The following is a 16,386-nucleotide window of genomic DNA, read 5'->3' on the forward strand; positions in this document are numbered from 1 at the left end:
GCGCACAGGGAGGGAGCTGCTTCAGGAATAAGAAACTCATGTGCCAGGACGTGGTCAAGAGACATCAAGGTCCTGGCCAAGAACTAGATGTCCCACATGGTTTTGATAAGACAATGGAACAACAGGCTGGGAACAGACAGCCCAGGCCAGAGGGCCTCATTGGTTTTACAGGTTGAGCTTCCTAATCTGAAAATCCAAAATCTGAAATACTCCAACACTAAAAATTTCCTGAGTAAGCACAAGACATCTTCACGTGACAAAGTTCAGGGAAACTATAGCTCTAAAATGAACTTCATTCAGGGGGCTGAGATCTGAGATCACCACTCCAAGCCAGCCCTGGGCAGGCAAATGCAAATCGGAGAGACTCCTCTCTCTAATTAGCAAAAACAAACAAACAACAACAACAAAAAAGACAAAACCACTGAAGTAGAGGTATAGGGCCCAATAGGAACAAGAAGCTTTGTGTTCAGGCCCAACTAAAAACACACACACACATACAAAAATAAATATTTTAAAAAATAAAATGGCCTTCAGAGTGTGTGTGTGTGCTGTGTATATAAAATCTATTGAATTTTACATTTAGACTTGGTCCCTTCCCCAAGATATGTCATTAGCTGAAGATTGGTGGCTCATGCCTGTCTGGCTACTCAAGAGGGTAAAGATCAGAGGATCACAGTTTAAAGCCAGACCTGACAGGTAAGCCCAAGAGACTCGTGTGTGTGTGTATGTGTGTGTGTGTGTGTGTGTGTGTGTGTGTGTGTGTGTGTGTGTGTGTGTGTGTGTATCCTAGTGCTTGAACTCAGGGCCTGGGTACTGTTCCTGAGCATTTTTTTGCTCAAGGCTAGTGATCTGCCACATGAGCCATAGCTCCACTCCTAACTTTTTAGTGGTTAATTGGGGCTAAGAGTCTCATGAACATTCCTGCCCAGGCTAGCTTCAAACTGCAATCCTCAGATCAGCCTCTTGAGTAGCTAGGATTACAAACTCCAATTAACCACCAAAAAAGTCAGAAGTAGAGCTGTGACACAAGTGGTAGAGTGCCAGGCTTGAGCAGAAAAAGCTAAAGGACAAAGCCTAGATCCTGAGTTCAAGCTCCAGTAATAGCACCAACAAAACCCCCATCTCATCATATATATACAAACCCCCAAACCTCTCTAGACCCCAAATTTCTTGGATCAGAGTCATTCAACATTAATGGAAAGACCATGAAAAACCTAAAAGTCTTCAACGGGGGTTTAGTGATCAAAGTGTAGCCTGATGGTGAAGAATAAACATCTAGAAGGCTTATGAGCCAGCCACACCTCTGGAGAGAGACAACAGCAGTAACTGGTAGGGGAAAAGTGGCTAAGCCTAGGACAAAACCCAGGGGTTCTCTCTAGGAACTGTGGGAGACACCACCTCCATGACATAATTTCCAACTTAGAGCCCTAGGACACTGCCCAAGCTTCCATCCAGCCCCTCCCACACACAGCACTTTAAAAAACTATTTTCAGGATGAGCAGGTGTTTGGCTAGGTGGTAGAGCAGAGGTTTTGCAATAGGGTGGTCTCATGCTGGAGGCCCTGGGATCTATCCCCTGCACCACTGGGTAATGAGGTTGGAGGGGGGGGGGGGGGGGTCCATCCAGATTTTGCTCCAGAGACAGGCTAAAAAAACACAAAAGGAAAAGAAGTGAAGATATCCATTAGCAGCCTCTTGAACTTGACCCCTCTCAATGAACAGTCTTTATCTTCATTACAAAAGTCTCTTCCAGAAGTTTCCAGGAAGCAGGGGACCCAGCAGCCCAGGTAAGAAGCAATTAACTCTAACTATCCCAGCCCAATCATGAGGGGATAGTTTCCAATAAACTAGCAAGGAACAGAAAGTTTGGCTGCTCAGGAACCATCTTCAGTGGGACTTGTGTGTGCCCTAGCCAGCCCTTCTCCACACAAAAAACACACTTTATGACTATTTAACTCAAGACCTGTAGCATCCCTGGGGAGCGTGTTAGAATTGCAGAGTCTCCCTGGGTGTGGTATCCCAGCTTTTATAATCCTAGCTACTTAGGAGGTGGAGATTGGGGGATCTCAATTCAGCTCGAAACCAGCCCCAGCATAAAAGTCCAAGAGACTCCATCTCAACCAATGGCTGGGCATGGTAGCTCATGCCTCTTATCCCAGCTATAGAGGAAACACAATGGCTATCATCCCCAACAATGTGGGGAAGCCCAAGTAGGAGGATGGAATCCCAGGCTGACCAGGTCATAAAGTGAGAACTTACATCAAAAATAACCAATGGACCTGACCTGGGCATCTGTGACTCACATCTATAATCCTAGTGATACAGGAGGCTGAGCTCTGAAATGGTGGTTAAGCCAGCCCAGACAGAAAAGTCCATAGGAGTCTTATCGCCAATTAACCACTAAAAATTGGAGCTATGGTTCAAATGAATTGAATTGAATTCAGGCCTGAATTCAAGCCCCAGTACAAGTATATGCATATATATGAGAGGGAGAGAGAGAGAGAGAGAGAGAGAGAGAGAGAGAGAGAGAGAGACAGAGAGAGACAGAGAGACAGAGAGACAGAGAGAGAGAGAGAGAGGAAAAGGAAGGGAGGGATGGAGGGAAGTTGGCTGGCAGGCAAGGCAGGCTGGAGATGTAGCTCAAGTGGTAGAGTACCTAATTGGTAAGTTAATAAGTTAATGGCTTGACTTCAAACCTCATTACCACTAAGTAAAGATAAAAGAGAGAGAGAGAAATAAAAGCAAAGTCCCCATGTCCAACCTTCAAAATCCCAATCTACACTTCACCAGGTTCTCAGAAGTGCTGTTCTCAGAAGCCTGCCCATAGTGATGCAGCAGGACTGTCTGACCTGCCCCCACAGGGACCCTGGGAAAGGCTCTCTCCTCCTCCAGTGGCAGAGCCCCCCAACCAAACCCGCCCCCAAGCAACAGGCAGCTCCCAGCATCCAACTTGGCATATAGTTATCACATAAGAGAACGTAAACTCCCATTACAGTGTATGAACAAGGTGGGGGCACTCCCCTTGCCCCACATTCTCCTGACCCTCATACAAACCCTAAAAAAAACTCCCAAGACTCTGCTGCTTGCCTGAAAGCTGAGCTGGATTCAGATGCTCATTGAGGATGGGCTGAGCAGTCAGTATTATGCACAGCAACAGGGATCAGGACTGTGGCCCCAATTTTAACCACACAAGCAACCCATATCCACAACACGGACCCCCTAAAGCTCTGAGTACCAGAGCAGAACATCCAGGCTCCTTCTACCTCTATGCTCTGCATACTGAGTCAAGGCCCCGTATCTGCCACCTCATACCACATACCACACTGTCTGCAAGCCTTGTTACTGGCTCTACCTCCTCCATAGCCAGGCTCCTGGCCCTAAGCCAGTAAAGCCTTCCTGAATCCCACCCCACTCTGTGCTCACAACTCCTGTGGACAACCAGGAGCCCCAGGCACTGGCCAAAGATTAAGTACACTCAGAGGTCTAATTCCTAAACCCGTGTTCTTTTCCATTACTTTCAAAGCCTCATATAATCCACTTTAAAAAAAAAAAAAAGCAAAATTTAATATCCAATCTAATTCCAGGGTCAAATATGTCTTGCTGCAAACTTAAAGAAAAAAACAAAAAACCCTAAGTACCAAGTGACTTGTAGCTCAGGGACCAGCAACAGTTGCTTCCCTTAGGAGTAAATTAGAAATGCAGGACCTCAGTGTTGTATGAGACAAAATACATGGCTAGTGTATGGCTCAAGTGGTAGAACACCTGCCTAGTATAGTCAAGATCTTGGGTTTAATCCCTAGCCTCACAAAAAAGAAGATGAAAAATCGGGCATGGATAGCTCATGCCTGTAATCCTGGCTAATCAGGAGGCTGAGAACTGAGGACTGCAGTTCAAAGCCATCCTGAGAAGGAAAGTCTGTGAGACTCTCATCTCCAACTAACCACAAAAAAAGCTGGAAGTGGAGCTGTGGCTCAGGAGGAAAAGTGCCAATGGTAAGCACAAAGGTGAACGAACAGTTCAAGCCCTAGTGTACACACACACACAAAAGAAGGAGAAGGGGAAAGGAAGGATATACTTACCAGACAAGGTATTGGTGGCATTCACAATGTGGCTGTTTTGTGTGTAAATTCTCACTCTAATCTTCAAAGTTAGTTCTTGTGGGAGAACTAGCATGGGGCAGAGACCCCCTCCCAGCCAATCACTAAAGTAAGTCATGCTGTGTACTTGGACCTAAAGGGTGAGATACTTTTCCCTCAGACCCAGCCATCAACCCAAACCTATGAAAGTAGAATCTGCATTTTCCCACAATGATTTGCATCCACATTAATGTTGAAGTAATGCTGACATTGTAGCTAAGTATCTACACAGGTAGACTCTGATGTGCCCCAGATCCAGATCCTTTCTTACAGCACAACCCAAGACTGAGCACTGGCTTAGATTTTGTTATGAGTGTGTCCTTGATTATCAACTACTCAATATGGTTGTATTTTTTCCCCTTCCAAGCACAATGAATGCTGGTAGTTATTTATCAATAAAACACTTGTTAAATGAGAACAGTAGACTCAAACTAAATTTAAAGTCGAGGTTTCATATTTCTATGCCTAAATTATATTACAAATCAAAAACAAATGGCTCAATGACCCCTCCCAGAGCCTTTGCTAAAATAAAGATCCCCTCTCATGATTAAATTAAGGACAAGGATTCATTTTGCAGACCCTTTTTTTTAATAGCATCTCTAAAGAACTTTTACAACTTAATTAGTTTTCTTGTTCACGGATCCTGGAATTCTCTGTGCATTTCACAAGCTAGTGAGAAGGAAAGAGGAAGGAAGGTATCTGAGAAAGAGTTAAATGTCTGGATGCTCTTTCATATGAACTAGTATGAACCTAAAGTGTCTTAAAAGGGGTCCCTCTGGAAGGAACATCCTTCAAGGCCTCTCCACAAAGAAAACTTTATCTGTTAACTTAGCTGTGTGTGTTGAATCTTGTGGAAAGCACAGTACACAGTAGGTGCTCAATTGTTTAAAACACCCCCTGCTCTCCCACACACATGCACACACACACAGAGAGAGAGAGAGAGAGAGAGAGAGAGAGAGAGAGAGAACAATAGCAGGGAATCTGGCATCATGTAATAGCCATATTTGTTTTAAAAGTACAGACCAAGTATCTACCAGGATGCCCAACAGGACACTATTGTACTATTGTATGCCTTGGATAGCTGTGGAAGGAAGGAGCTATAGGGGCAACAGCAACTTTCTTTTTACTCCATAAAGATCTGATATGTCTATAAAGCAAGCTGCCAGTGGATAGATTAACCAGAGAGAAGCCATACGCCTCTGTTGACATGGAAGTACATGAGAGTCAGACTCAAAGGGCCAGATGGTTATAGTTTTAGTAACTTCTTCCCAGGGAGCAAGGAAAGTGGTAGCTGTCCACAGTATTAAAGGAAGAAACTTGCATATGTTGGGGGTGGGGGGGGAGATTAAACTCAGGACCTGGGTGCTGTCCCTTGGGTTTTGGCCGGTGCTTTACCAGTTGAGACACAGTTCTGCTTCATGGTTTTTGCTGGTTAATTGGAGACAAGAAGATAAGAGTCCCATGGACTTTCCAGCCCAGGTTGATTTTGAACCTCAATTCTCAGATCTCAGCCTCCTGTGTAGCTAGGATTGCAGGTGTGAGGCACTAGGGCTCTGCTAGGAAGAGAGAATTTGAGAGGCCATATATGGGCCAATAGACAATAGCTTGGGTATCAACCACAGTCTTTCTTGCTGTGAACTAATCTGGAGTCTTGCCTGTTCGCTAGATAAGAAAGCATCAGAGAAAGCCCTTTCCTGAACTTCAAAACGAAAAACAGATGAGATGAGAGGTGGGGAGAAAGGGGTCAGAGAGACCTTGGTTCTTTTAGTTCAAAGCACTCACAAGGAACAGAGAATCATTTTCATAGCCCACCAAAGCCTACTTGAAAGAATAATAGGCATAACAATGGATTTTCAGAGCTCAGGGTATCTCCTGAGGTCCACATTGTAGTCTAATTCTTTGCAGCACCCACAAAACCTGAGCACTTGTCAGACATAGAGAGCCTCTATCTGCTTCCATCTCAGGACCATTGAATCTGAATACAGGCCACAGGATCCTGTGAGAAGTCCCGTTTGAGAAGCACCACTCTAGATGCAACTAGGACGCACTGAATCTAATACAGACCAGGGCTGGGCATCCCCTGTGTGACCAGGACCACAGTAGTCACCAGGGCAGTCCACACCAAGATTCAGCTCGCTCCTTTTCTCTATCCAGGCAGATAAAACTGCATCCCACCATTGTCTTTAAGTGAAGTGTGGCTGTGCTTTATACAATGAAATAGTAGATCAAGTTATGTGCTACCCCATCCCACCATTGTCTTTAAGTGAAGTGTGGCTGTGCTTTATACAATGAAATAGTAGATCAAGTTATGTGCTACCCCTAGGCAAAAGCTTTTAAAGCAATATGTAATTTAATTCAACTGTCCAGGAAGATTCCAAGAGTGGTTTCTCTATAATCCTCGGTCCTGGAGGTTGTGTAGCCTCAAATTAACTCTCATCAGACACAGCATGAGCAAGAGGCAAACCTAATGTTGTTTTAAGTCACTGAGATTGTTTTGTTGTGGTAGTGTATTTTAACCCATCCTGATTGATACATTGTATAAGCTCATAATATGACTGTGTTCAGAACATTGCTGTTAGTTTTCATTGGGAACTGACCAAATACATCATTACTTGAAGGGAAGACCTCTCTTCAATCTGATCAACACTTTCTAACTCAAGACCTGTCACTCAAATTTCATTCCATCAGATTTCACACCATCATCTTGTCCCTTGTTCTTGTTTTCTCCTCTCTCCTTTCCTTGAATCTCTTCACACATTTATGCTTTTATCTGAATGTACTGTATGCTTTTTGGTAAGCTGCCTTAAGTCCTTTCTACAGCAAGGTGACAGACAGTAGCACCATAGACATACCAGACTTAGCTCAGAGGAATATTGGCATTTTTTAAAAGCTAAATCTAACCCCACCCACCCTACCCCCACTGGCGAGTGACAAAATTCTGTTGTTAACGTGGGATAGTTCAAAGACAGTCACCTGCGACCACTGAGTATTCTTTCAACCTGTTCCTTCCACAAAATGATAGTTAGGGAATGTTCTGTACACACAGTCACTGCTCTTAACAAGCAGTTTGCTCATAAACAACACCAACTCTTTATCTGCACCATTGGAGTTTAAACTATGCCAATTTCTTGAGAATAGGCAGCATCACTGGCAGCATTTTCGGTTTTGAAATTCAGCATCAATTTAGTTATGTGTATGTGTGTGTGTGTGTCTGTTTACATGTGCGTGTGCTTGCTCATGCACACAGGTACTGTGGCTTAACATCAAAGTCTAAAAACTGTCCCTTAGTTTTTCTTGTTCAAGGCTGGTGCAATACCACATGAACTATGCTCTACTTCCAGCTTTTTGGTGGTTAATCAGAGATAAGACTTTCTTGCTTGGGCTGATTTAAAAGTGCCACCCTCACATCTCAGCCTCCTGCATAGCTAGGATTATAGGTATGAGGCACTGGCACCTGGCTGGCTCAGTTTAGTCACTGACCTTTCTGCATGCCTAGATTTGTGCTAAACACAAATCTAAAACTGGATTTTAACCAGATGGTCCAGGTGTATATTTAGGAGACAGGCAATCTCCACCCCCACAGGGGACATGAGGAAGCCTAGCAGAGGCCTCCTGAATAGAAATTTCTAGAAACACAATTGCTGGGTCAGAGTTTACGTATGTTGTTCATGCTATTAAGTACTGTAGGATCATTTTTCTGTTCCCTGGAAATACACACTTTCTGTTACTTTTTTTTGTCAGTCATGGGGCTTGAACTTGTCTTGGGTACTGTCCCTGAGCTTCATCACTCAAGTCTAGGGCTCTACCACTTTGAGCCATAGTGTGCCACTTTTGAAATACACATTTTCTAAATTGATTTTGATATTATTTTTAAGAGTTATCTCTTTTTTTTGGGGGGGGGGAGTACTGGAAATTGAATTCATGGCCTCTTACTAGCTAGGCAGGTGCTCTACCATTTAAGTCATGTCTCCAGCCCCTTCTTCCACTGGTTATTTTTTGAAGTAGGATCTCACTTTTTTTTTCCTTAACTGGCCTGGACAGTGGTCTTCCTATTACCTTTTCTCTATGTATGTCTCTGGGGGAAACAAGTGTGTGCTATTTCCCCAGCCATTGGGCTTCTTCTGTAGTTGAGACAAAAGGTGTATGCCACCATACCCAGCCAATAGTTGAGATAGAGTCTCAAGAAATTTTTTATACCAGACTGTCCTTGAATCATTGCCCCTGATCTCCACCTCCCAAGTAGCTAGGATTACAGGTATGAACCACCACATCTGGCTAAAGATATCTTTTCATAACTTAAAAAAAAAATCTTTGGTGGTACTAGAGCTTGAACACAGGGCCTCATGCTTGCTAGGCAAGCCTGCTACCACTTGAACCATGTCACCAGCCTTGATTTGCCATTGTTTGATTACTAGTGAGATGGATTTTGAGTGACTTTGTATGTCTTCTATTATATTTTACCCAAATACTTTGCCTATTCACATACCAACATATTATTAACAAGCTGGGCCCTAGTGGATCACACTTAGAGTCTGAGGATGGCAGCTCAAATTCATTATAAGTAAGAAAAGTAAATGGAAGTTTTATCTCCAATTAACCAGAAAGAAGCTGGAAGTAGAAGTGTGGCTCAAATGGCAAAGCGCCAGCCTTGAGAGACAAAAAGGGAATGGACAGCACATAGGCCTCGAATTCAAGCCACAGCGCGCGCACACACACACACATACACACACCAGAAAACTTCATGGCACACAAGGAAGATAACAAGTTCAAATGTAAATTCCAATAAACAACATTTGTATTTATTTATTTTGTGGCACTGGATCAAACCCAGTGCCTTAGACTGGTGCCCCACCAGTATGCTACCCCCTTAACTGGGAGTCACTGGGAATAGAACTCAGGGCCTTGCACATTTTAGGTAAGCTACCACTAAGCTACCTCCTATAACCCCTATCTACCAGGCACCAGTGTTTCAGCCTGTAATCCTAGCTACTTGGAAGGTTGAGATCTGAGGATTGTAACTCAAAGCCAGACCAGGCAGGAAAGTATGTGAGACTCTTTTCTCCAATGAACCACCAGAAAATCAGAAGTGGAACTATGGCTCAAAGTGGTAGAGCACTAGCCTTGAGTGAAAAAGCTGAATGAGAACACAAAGTCCTAGAGCTAAAGCCCCAGTGCCCGCACAAAAATAAATGTGAGCCAGGTACCAGTAGCTCATGCCTAGAATCTAGCTACTTAGGAACTGAGATCTGAGGACTTCAGTTCAAAGCCAGCCTGGGAAGAAAAGTACATGAGACTCTTATTTTCAATGAACCAGCAAAAGAGTAGAAAATAAAGGTCTGGCTCAAGGGGTAGAGTGTCAGCCTTGAGCAGATTGAGAGCACAAGGGCCTTGAATTCAAGCTCCAAAACCAATACACAAAAATAAGAAGTAATAGAAGGAAGAGAGTGGATCTTCTTACTGCCTGCTCTATGGATGTAGCTCAGTAATAAATATGATCTTAGTTTTGATGAGGCACTGGGTTTGATCCCCAGTATCAAAAAAAGAGAGACAGACTTTATAATTCATATACTACCCTTCTCCATATCATCCTCCTATGCTCTGATCTGCAAAAGCAGAAGCCAGACACACCTGCTAGGTGCCATTTCTACTCCTTGAGAGGTATAAAGACCACCCCAGAAATCTCCATTGCAGGGAGAGAGCAATCCACTAATTTCTTAATTAAGCACAGGAATATCAGTCCCAACATTCTGTTAGAAAATTTTTCCTGTGTTGCTTTGTTACTGTAATAAGGGAGCAAGCTGCTAGAGCAATATCCCCTGGTGGCCTGCTTATAGCCATAACTTACAGGCACACAAGACCTCCTGGTTTGCCAAACATTTATTTCCTTTCACCAGCCAAGTGGGAACCAGATTCATGTTCACAGGTACTTTCCACTAAGCCATCAGACGCTAATGGGGCTTTTCCGGGCTTAGAAGAATACAAGGAGGTCAGCATCTCATTCATGTTTCTAGGTGGAAATGGATGTGAGGGTCTCACGTGGTGATGAATAGATGTTAGGGATTCCTGGGCTTTTTGTTGCTTAGGGAACTTTTGTGAAGATACCATGGGATTGCCCACAGAACCCCAGAAGCCCTGCCCACTGCTTTAAAGTTCCTGACAGTGGACGCTTGACCAGACTGGCACACAATGTAGAAATGGGGATGACTAAGGGTGGACAGATGCAGACTGAGCAGAGGCCAGTAGTAGATTTTCAAACCTTAAGGACTGTCGGTATGTGTCACAGCCCCCAAATCAAAGGGTAGGATGACTGCAAAGATGACACAATTTCAGTTCCAATTACAGATCATGATCATCACCAGCCCTAACGACACCTTTGTGTAAATAGAGTTAATGACTGCCTGAAAAATATTGGAGTGAAGGTCAAGATCATACACAACTTTGTTATTTTTCATGCTACAGGGGAAAATGGCCCCATATTAAAATCAATTTGTATTCCTTAGCAACTTCGCCCAACAGGAAGCCAGAGATACATGCCAATCAAAAACTCTATTTTCAAAATGCTAGACCACTAAGGCAATCCAGTAACAAACAAACACAGGCTCTACTTTATAGCCAAGCAAAGCTTTGAAAAAGAAAACAGAAAACAAGCAGGCCTCAAATTCATGGTCCTCCAATCTCAGTCTCCTGGATGCTGGGATTATAGCCATGCCCCACCATGCCTGGCTTTGGGTTCAAGCAGATCTGATTTCAAAGTCTAGCTGCATTATACATCATAAATATCTAAAAATAAACCTACAGAGTCTGATGGCAGGGGGTAACTCACCAAGGGTTGTAGTAGAGCATTTTCAAGCCAAAAGACCAAGTCTCTTGCATTTTCCCTTCCTCTAGGGGCTCCCCCTCTCATCAGTCTCACTTGGCCCTGCTGCCTCCTCCTGAATAGATCATCTGACCCATATGCATTCTTCCTGGCCTTTTGAGGCTGGGAAGTTATGGTATGTGGATCTTAAGTTTCTAGAATGATCCATAAAGATTCAACAATAACCATAAAGATTCACCATGACCACTGTGAATCTTGCTTCCTGGTTTCTGCACCTGTGTCCACCTCTTTCCACACTGGCTTCAGACTGGTCCCATAACATACCTTACCAACAGAACACAGCAGAAGTGATGAGCCAGTTCTGAGCTAAAGCTCCAACAAGGCCTGGATTATCTGTGCCTATTATTTATGCTTTTGTGTTCTTGGAAGCTAGCCACCAACTATGTAAGAATTCTCACTCCCTCACTGAAGAGAAAGTTCTCTGTAGACAGACCCTGGAGGAGGAACTACCACATGGAGAGAGGCCACGTGGAGGAGTACCAAGACACCAGCCACAAAACATGGAAGCCGCATCATTGCAGCTAACAACAGTGTCCAGTTAAAGCTCTGGTGTGTGTGTGTGTGTGTGTGTGTGTGTGTGTGTGTGTGTGTGTGTGTGTGTGTGTGTGTGTATTCCAATATTATTGCCCATTCTGAAAGCTCTTCTGTTTCTTTGGGAAATGTCTTATAGCATATACTAGGTAAGTGCCTAGTTTCTCCTCTCCAGTCAAAAAGTAGGCCACAAGGAATTCCTGAAGCCACTGAGGCCCTTCAGCCAGCAGGCCTGACCAGTATTCCAACCACTTCTCCTCCCATGTCTAATTGTCCAAGTCTTCCCAATCTCCCTCATCTAACTACCTACCGCAGGAGCTGTGTACCCCAGAAGGCTAGTGAAAATTTCCCCCCATGTGGGTGGCCCCATGCCTGTGGAGATGGTCTAGGGCCTGGCTTGGAGCTGACAGGACGTAAGCCAGAACAATCAGTCCAAGTTTCAGGTTTCCACTAGCTCACATCTTTTAAATGATATTAGGAGAGTTCTCCACTTGCCCCACTTCATTGAGGCTGAAGACACCACCCAGAAAGATTTTTTTCTAGCTCCTCTTACCTAAGGGCCTTTATATCCTACAGTCAACTGTGAGGCTTGTCTTTTAGGCCTTGTTATAGTTCAGATCTTATGTTTCTTTAAAGACTTACACTACAGGTTGAGTTGACAGCCTGTAGCAACTAATGGGAGATGGTAGAATTTTAAGGAGGTGGGGTAGGGTATATGGGAGGAAGTTACATCATTGGGAGTGACACCCTTGAAGAGGACATGGAGATTCTGGTTCCTTCTTCTTGTTCCTGGCCACTATGGGATATGAAGTTTTATTCCACCGCACACTGTCTTCCTGATCCATCCGAAAGCAACAAGGCCAAGTGAGCATGGATTGGAACCTCTGAAACAAATGAGCCAAAATACACCTTTCTTCCTTATAAGCTGTTTTGTTTAATCTTAGGCTTTTTGTCACAAGGATAGAAAGCTGGTTCCCCTTGAAGGACTGTTTTATACCCTGTGTAGCCTATCCCTGTGGACAGAGTCCCTGGAACTATCAGGGTGCTCCCCATTTCTTTGCTTGGGCTGAGGTTTCCTTGGAGTCTGTATGCTAGAAGCCAGGTATGTGCTACAATTGTGGACAGTCCTAACTGAAGAAATCTCCCTGATAATCAAGCCTTCCACCAGATGGGTTACTGGAGAGGGGAGGGGGGAGAAGGGTGGACCTGGATGGCTATCAGGGTAGATCTGGATGTTTCTCTTAGCTCTAACTCTCCACCACGGCCCATACTTGCAACAAAGTCAAGGGTCTCTTTTCCCCTTTCTCAACTGAACAGCATCCTTGGGCATGTCCATTTTGCTCATACTGTCCTCAGTTTCTCACACTGCTCCACCAAGACAAACCTCACTGCTACCGTTTTTTCCATCGAAGACTGAAAGGTTCACTGGGTGGGGAGCATGCTGGAGGAGCCATTCTCCATAAACATCCACCACCCCATGTTCCCCAGGAGGCCAGCAAGGTCCAGTCTGTTTGTCTTTATTACCAGTAATGATTAACAATCCAGTACTGATAGGCCTTTTCTCTGTTCTTTTGGCATCAAGAGCCCCTGTTGGGAACCTGGAGTCTCAGGATTTTATATGTTTGGCCATTCTACCCACTAGATGCGTTATTGGGAGCTCTGCTTTTTCCAACTCTTTAACCCCTCTCTCATATGGATTGACACAGGACTCATCCCTTTTCTGAGAGTAGTTGGTTCCTTTCCAAAGGCTTTGCCACACCCTGAGTAGCCAGGACCTCAGGGCCAGAAGTCTTGGGCCTGTCAGGATGGTCCATGTTCCTTTTCTTGGGCTGATATTTTCCTGGAGCTATTTGCTCATCTATAAAAATCAGAGTGGCATCTCACCCTTCATAAAGATGACAGGAAAACTGGAAATGATGTGCATACCACACCTGGTGCCTAGAAGATGTTCAACCAATTGAAGGAGCCTTTCTGTAGCACTAAGAGACACTTGTATGGCAAGTTTTGAAGGTCCTGGAGCACGAGAGACTTCCTAAGTAAGTACAAGCCAGAGAATGTGACTGGCACACCCAGGACTCTCCCAGATTGTAGTTCTGTTTTGTCCCTGGGGCCTGGTATACCCTCCCTTCCTTTCCCAAGGAAGAACAAAAATAAAAACAAACACACAAAAGACAAAAACAGCTCCACTCTAACCTTACCAATACCCACTCAGCCTTAAAGCAACCAGATGGGTCCATCCAGGAGGCCCCCCCCCCGCTTACCCAACAGACATCCACGACCCCCATTTCCACATTCAGGATTTCCTGGAGAACTGTAGTCAACAGAATTCTCAAGATATGTATTTCTCCCTGGACTTTGGAGCTAGACCCTTCCTATGAGAAGTAGGCCACTTTATTTCTTTTACACCTGACTCAGGAAAGGGACTGAAAAAGCCACACCTGAGCTTCTCCTATAGGTACAGATGTTCAAAACAAAATTAAGAGTTCCCAAAAGGGATTCTGCTAAAAGCCCATAGAAGCTCATTTCCACCTTTCCAAGGCAACCCCTAGATTTTACTCCTGAGATGTCCATCCACTTGGGAAGGAGCTGTGAGAAACATCACCACTCCTAGAAGGCTAGGTACTATTTGGAATCCATCTGTAGATATCAAATATATGTATGATATCAAATATATATCTATAGATATCAAATACTTATCTATAGATTATCAAATATATCTGTAGATATATCTATAGATGTCATACAAATGCACGCATATGTATATAGCCACAAGACACTCCTCAGGCAAATATTCCCTAAATTGTCTCACTCTCAACTCTCTCTCTTCCTCCCCTTCCTCCTCTTCCACCAAGAGTCACAGGGAAGAATGTTCATTCAATATTTGCTACTTTGTTCTTTGTGCAACAGGCCTGGGTAAAGGCATAAACATAGTCTCCCATGGTCTGGGCAGACTTTGGTGTTTTATGTTTAAGAATATTTACAGAAAATTGAGGATAACTTTTATTTCAGTCTTTGCAACAATCCTGGGGTCAGCCAGCTTTCAGTGTCAGCGGTAAAGCAACACCCCCCACCCCACCCCCCGCACACAAACACATACACACAAAGGACTTTAGAAACTTCGGATCCCACTCAGCCTGTGACCATGAGCTCAGCGATGAGAGGACATCGAGGCCCTTGATTGTCACCCAGACAATGAACAGCCAGATGTCCTGGCTCAGAGGGTCCTGACTACTTCCAGGTTCAGGTTGGGAGCGCCGGGCAGGGGGCAGCGCTGGTTGCGGGTTGCCTGTACCCCAGATCACGATCGCTGGTGGAGTGAGGGATGGCGACTGGTGACTTGGCTGACCAGCAGGTGGGTGGCACCTCGGCGGTGGCGGACATGCAGCCTGACCCAGGACAGCAGGACCCACCGCCCATCGGCCACCAGGCTCCAGTGCTGCAGTCGGAGCAGCAGGACTTCCGGGCCACTTCCTGGATCCCGAAAGACCACCAACCTCAGGCAACCCTTGGGTGACCCCTGTCACTGCCCTCAGCGCTCCCGTCTGCTCCACAACTCCCGGCAACAAGTTCTTGCTGCCTCCGTGCAGCCGTGAGGGGCTGGGGAGGCCAAGCGAAAGTGGGGGCGCGCACACTCGGCCGGCCGGTGCTCCCCACGTCTCCAGGGGCGCCTGCTACCTTGGCTGCCCCCAGAAGCAGAAAGATCAGAGGGCAGCGGCTGCTCCGGAAGCCCCTCGGCCAGGGACAGGGACGGGAACAGCATCCCGGGAGCGGGCAACAGGTCTGCGGGCACGCGCGGAAGACCTCAGCCTGGGTGTCTCCACCCTGACCCCCCGCGCCCCGACCCCTACCCCTTTACCTCCAGCAACTGCACGTAGCTGGCGGGGAACCATCCGCGGAGCCCGTCCTCCTTCTCTCCTTCCCACCAGCCGCCGTCCGGGACCTGCAGCAACGTAATGACCTCCCCGGCCGCGAAGCGCAGCCCCTGGTTGTGCCGCTCCCCGGAGAAGGGGTACAGGGTCCGGCAGCGCGCCTCGGACATGGCCTCGGTGCCGGGACTCACCGAGCAGCCTGCATGCCCGCCAAGCCCCGCGGGCTAGCCGGCCGCTCCACGGGGTCCCAGGCGCCGGACGCCCCAGGCTCCCGCGCTCTGGACGCGCGCCGGGCCGGGCCGGGGGGGGGGGGGGTTGGGGGGGGCTTCGCAGGGGGTCCCCGGGCCGGCGGAGGGGAGTGTGACCCGCGCCGAGCAGCGGACTCGCGGGCGGGGCAGAGAGGGCGGCGACACCCCCAGGCCGGCTGGGGGCGGGGCTCAGGGGGAGGAGCCCCAGGGGCCGCGGGCTCCCGAGACAACTTCCCGGGGACGCGGAGCGCGGCGGCGGCGGCCGCGAGGATCGGCCCCAGCGCGCAGACGGACGCCGCTTCCCGGGGAGGCGGGACCCGGAGCAGCCGCCTCAGCAGGCGGGGCTCCGCGGACAGAGAGCGAGGGGCCGGGCCGACCAGGAGAGGGGCCGGGCGGTGGGGGTGGGGGGAGGGGACTGGTCCCACGCGACGGGGGCGAGAACGGGGGGGGTAGGGGGGGCCGGGGGCGGGCTGGGGCTACTACGACCGCCAAGGGCTGGGAGCTGGGAAGAGGAGTTCGCTGGGGGCAGGTCTCGTGCAGCGAGACCGTGGGGTGGGGTTCGCGGGGGGGGGGGGGGGGCAAGGGGCAGAAGGTGTGGGCGTCCCCCTGCCCCCGCGCCCAGGGCCGCTCGGGTGCAAAAACCCTTCTATGGCGGTCGTGTGGGCCTAGGGGCTGGTGGCGGGAGGGCGTCGCCTCCTAGGTGTCAGTGCAGGAATGTGCTCAGCT

General features: G+C 47.1%; 1 protein-coding gene across 2 annotated transcripts in view; it reads right to left on the reverse strand.

Annotated features, from left to right (window-relative positions):
• Positions 1-15,661, reverse strand: part of Gas7 (growth arrest specific 7) — a 220,655-nt gene extending 204,994 nt beyond the window's left edge. Inside the window, exon 1 of one of the 2 annotated variants that reach the window (XM_048365734.1) lies at positions 15,400-15,661. In XM_048365734.1, the coding sequence (XP_048221691.1) occupies positions 15,400-15,582 (183 nt within the window). In that variant the 5' untranslated portion in view covers positions 15,583-15,661. The remainder of the gene's footprint in view (positions 1-15,399) is intronic. The other variant, XM_048365736.1, reaches the window with a different exon arrangement.
• Positions 15,662-16,386: the final 725 nt, after the last annotated feature.

This window comes from Perognathus longimembris, chromosome 17 (genome assembly GCF_023159225.1).
Source record: "Perognathus longimembris pacificus isolate PPM17 chromosome 17, ASM2315922v1, whole genome shotgun sequence".
In the NCBI taxonomy this organism is placed as follows: domain Eukaryota; kingdom Metazoa; phylum Chordata; class Mammalia; order Rodentia; family Heteromyidae; genus Perognathus; species Perognathus longimembris.